Source organism: Vicia villosa, linkage group LG3 (assembly GCF_029867415.1).
Source record: "Vicia villosa cultivar HV-30 ecotype Madison, WI linkage group LG3, Vvil1.0, whole genome shotgun sequence".
Lineage (NCBI taxonomy): Eukaryota > Viridiplantae > Streptophyta > Magnoliopsida > Fabales > Fabaceae > Vicia > Vicia villosa.
The window spans coordinates 208,017,185-208,020,531 of NC_081182.1; the positions used below are offsets into that span (position 1 = coordinate 208,017,185).

Here is a 3,347-nt window from a genome sequence, read left to right on the forward strand (position 1 = left end):
AAAGTAAATGGGGCCCTTACAAACCAACTCTATGCTTCGGGCGAGGCATGAGCGACATTGTTTTTTTATTAATTGAAAGGGAAATAAAACACACGGCAAAACAAATTACTTTGAAACATAAACTATCTCTGGTATCTCCAGGCTTGTCCAATTTTGAAGTTGTTCTCCTGGTCTAATCATCCTGATGAAGTTGGACGTACCCTCCATGCTAGATATCATGGATACATGCTCATATCCCCCTGTGACAAAAGTTTGTGCGATCGGAGGGAAACGTTGCTCTTCCTTTGCAGCCTTCTTTGTTGGCTGGTATCCTAACCCCAGACGATCTCTTTTCTCTTGCACTTCTGGAACTTTGCCCCGCCTTCCATCTTTGTGTCTTGCAGGTCTCTCCAAGATGTTACCGCCCTTCGCGTTTTCTCAATTGGTAGCGTGACAGCAGTTGCGATCTTTAGTGCTTGGAACGAAGTCTCTAATGCTTTTTCTCCAGCCTCAATGTATCGATACGAGTCCAGATTACTGACAAATATGTCCTCCTCCCCATTGACAGTTACTATAGAGTTTCCATCCACAAATTTTACTTTTTGATGCAGAGTGGAGGTAATTGCCCCAGCAGCATGAATCCAAGGACGTCCCAATAAGCAGGTATATGCAGGTTCAATCTCCATTACTTGGACATTGATGCAGAAAGTGTGGGGGCCTATTACCACAGGGAGGTCCACCTCTCCAAACACCGGGCTTTGCGACCCATCGAAGGCTTTGACCACCAGACGGCTTGGTCTTATTACTAGTCCTTCCAAGTCTATCTTGTCCAAGGTGGATTTTGGCATCACATTTAATGACGAACCTGTGTCAATCAGAACCCTAGATAGATGGGCTTTCCCGCATTGTATGAATATATGCAAGGCTTTGTTATGCTCTTTCCCTTGTGGGGGTAGCTCATGGTCACTAAAGCTTAGGCATGCCCCAGCAGTGAGATTAGCCACCATTCCATCGAATTGATTTACAGTGATGTCCTTAGTTACGTGGGCAGCGCTCAAGATTTTCATCAGGGTGTCTCGATGTTTTTCTGAATGTATTAACAGCGAGAGGAGTGATATCCTGGATGGAGTTTGGTGCAACTGGTCCACTACCTTATAATCACTTTTCTTAATCAACGCCAAGAACTCTTCAGCATCTTTGTTAGTGGTTTCTTTGTCTTTGGATGTGTTTTTCTCAGTCGGGACCACGGTAGCTTGATCACTTGCCTGTGCTAAGTTCTCCTTTGATTTTTCCGTATTGAATATGCGACCACTACGAGTCATGCCCCCAGGCCCAGCGATGTTTGTCACATCGGTACTAGTATTAGACTCATATTCCCAAGGGACTGCTTTCATTTTGTCCATAGGGTACGGATCTCTGACTGGGATGATCCTAGTGTGTACTTGTGTGGGTATCAACACTGGCGCTTTGGCGCAAGGGATGATCAATGTCTTCCTTGCCCCTTGCCTAGGTATCATCAATGGTTCATTCCTGTCCATCATGGCCACATATTCCTCTTCGGGATGTTCCTCAAATTGGATTACCCCTTGATCCACCAGCCTTTGCAAGGTTTTCTTGAAAGCCTCGTTATGTTCTAGGATGAACCCTCTTGCGAGTAGATACCTCTTAAGGGCGTCTATGGGGGAACTCCGTTGTTGAACTAACTCCTGCTCTGTGACTACCTCTATTGCATTGACTGTGCCATCATGGCGAGGCATGGGGTTCGTCTTTACATTAGGTTTGTCAAAAGCAATTGCCCCTGACTCTATTAGGTCCTGAACCTTGTGCCTAAAAGCCCAACACTTTTCCAATGTATGTCCAGGAGAATTGGCGTGAAATTCACACCTTTCATTAGCTTTGAAATTGGGTGTAGCTTTTCCGGGAATCGGAGGTGGCATAGGCCTGAGTTCCACTAATTGCTCATTTAACAAATATTTCAGTATTTCACTTTTAGAAGTGGGCAAAGGGTCGAACTTCCTCGGAGGGCCTTGGAATCTGCTCTGTTGAGGTGGGTATGTCATAGGAGGTCTAAACTCTTGGTGCACTACTGCATTGGTCTCCCCTTCCTTCTTTTTAGCGAAGGTTGAGGTGGGCCTCTTTGAGTGATAAGAGTTAGATGAAGCTCCTTGTATCTTCCCATCCTTGATTCCGTCCTCAATTCTTTCTCCGATAACCACCAGATCTGAAAATCCCGAGGATACGCTCCCAATCATTTTATCGTAGTATGGTCCTTGCAGAGTTCTCATAAACATGTCAACCAGCTCTTTTTCCAATAATGGAGGATGGACTCGGGATGCCATTTCTCGCCATCTTTGGGCGTATTCCTTGAATGACTCTTCCTTTTTCTGGGATAAGTTCTGCAGTTGCATCCGATTGGGTGCCATGTCCAGATTGTACTTGTACTGCTTTAGGAATGTATTAGCAAGGTCGTTCTAGCTTCGGATATGTGTCTTTTCCAACTGCATGTACCATTCAACAGATGCCCCACTCAGGCTGTCTTGGAAGAAATGCATCATTAGCTTTTGATCATTGGCGTAAGCAGCCATCTTCCTGACATACATGCGTAAATGACTTCTAGGACATGTAAGTCCCTTGTATTTCTCAAAGTTGGGTATCTTGAACTTATGAGGAATAGTCAAATCCGGCACCAAGCTCATTTCGTAGGTATCCACATCAAAGACATCATATCCTTCTACTGCCTTCAACCTTTCTTCCAGCGCCTTGATTTGTCCACTATTTCTAGCACTTTCCTCAGAATCAGCTTGAGTTTGCTTATGTTGGGACTCCTGATTTGGTTCGTCCACTTCCCCATATTGTAAATCCACATAATCCTCATCCTTGGGTGGATTGCTAGCAGGGATGCGAACAGTGCGAGGCGCCCCCTCTTTCTGAGTGGCGGGAATAAATCCTTCATGGGAGGCTTCTCCCTCTTCATGGGTTTTGGTAACCCTCTTTGATGAGTGGGCGTTTGACTTATGAGGGTCAAAGCCTCGAACATATCCTAACAGTGGATTGCCATCGTTTGGCATTTCCTCATACCGATTCCGAGCTTCCCTAGCCCTTTCATGCTCATCCTTAATGTCCTTCATGAAACTCAACATTTGAGTCATTCCTCCCTTAATCTCATCCACAGTTCCTTTCAACTGGGTCACTTCTTCGCGAAGGGCGGCTTGATTCTGCTCTAGTTGTTCCATTGCTTTCTTCTTCTGAGCTCGGGTTTGGTACACAGGTATGGTTGCTTGATTGTCTTCTCCAATGGTGTGACTGGAGATAAAGATAGTTTTTTTTTATGCTTTGTAATTAAATATGACATGCATGATATGAATATT

At 44.9% G+C, this 3,347-nt stretch overlaps 1 protein-coding gene across 1 annotated transcript; it reads right to left on the minus strand.

Annotated features, from left to right (window-relative positions):
• Positions 1 to 311: 311 nt before the first annotated feature.
• LOC131659833 (uncharacterized) lies at positions 312 to 3,128 on the minus strand. The gene is made up of 4 exons (XM_058928961.1): positions 2,725 to 3,128; positions 2,488 to 2,568; positions 1,081 to 1,920; positions 312 to 951 (listed from the first exon to the last, which is right to left on the minus strand). The coding sequence occupies exons 1-4, from the start codon at positions 3,126 to 3,128 to the stop codon at positions 312 to 314; spliced, it is 1,965 nt and encodes a 654-aa protein (XP_058784944.1).
• Positions 3,129 to 3,347: the final 219 nt, after the last annotated feature.

Coding starts and splice junctions, on each gene's coding strand:
- LOC131659833 (XM_058928961.1), bottom strand. CDS start 3,128: ATGACTCAAATGTTGAGTTTCATGAAGGACATTAAGGATGAGCATGAA. Junction 2,569..2,724: donor ATCAAGGCGCTGGAAGAAAG/GTTGAAGGCAGT, acceptor CATGTATGTCAG/GAAGATGGCTGCTTACGCCA. Junction 952..1,080: donor AGGATATCACTCCTCTCGCT/GTTAATACATTC, acceptor GGCATGCCTAAG/CTTTAGTGACCATGAGCTAC.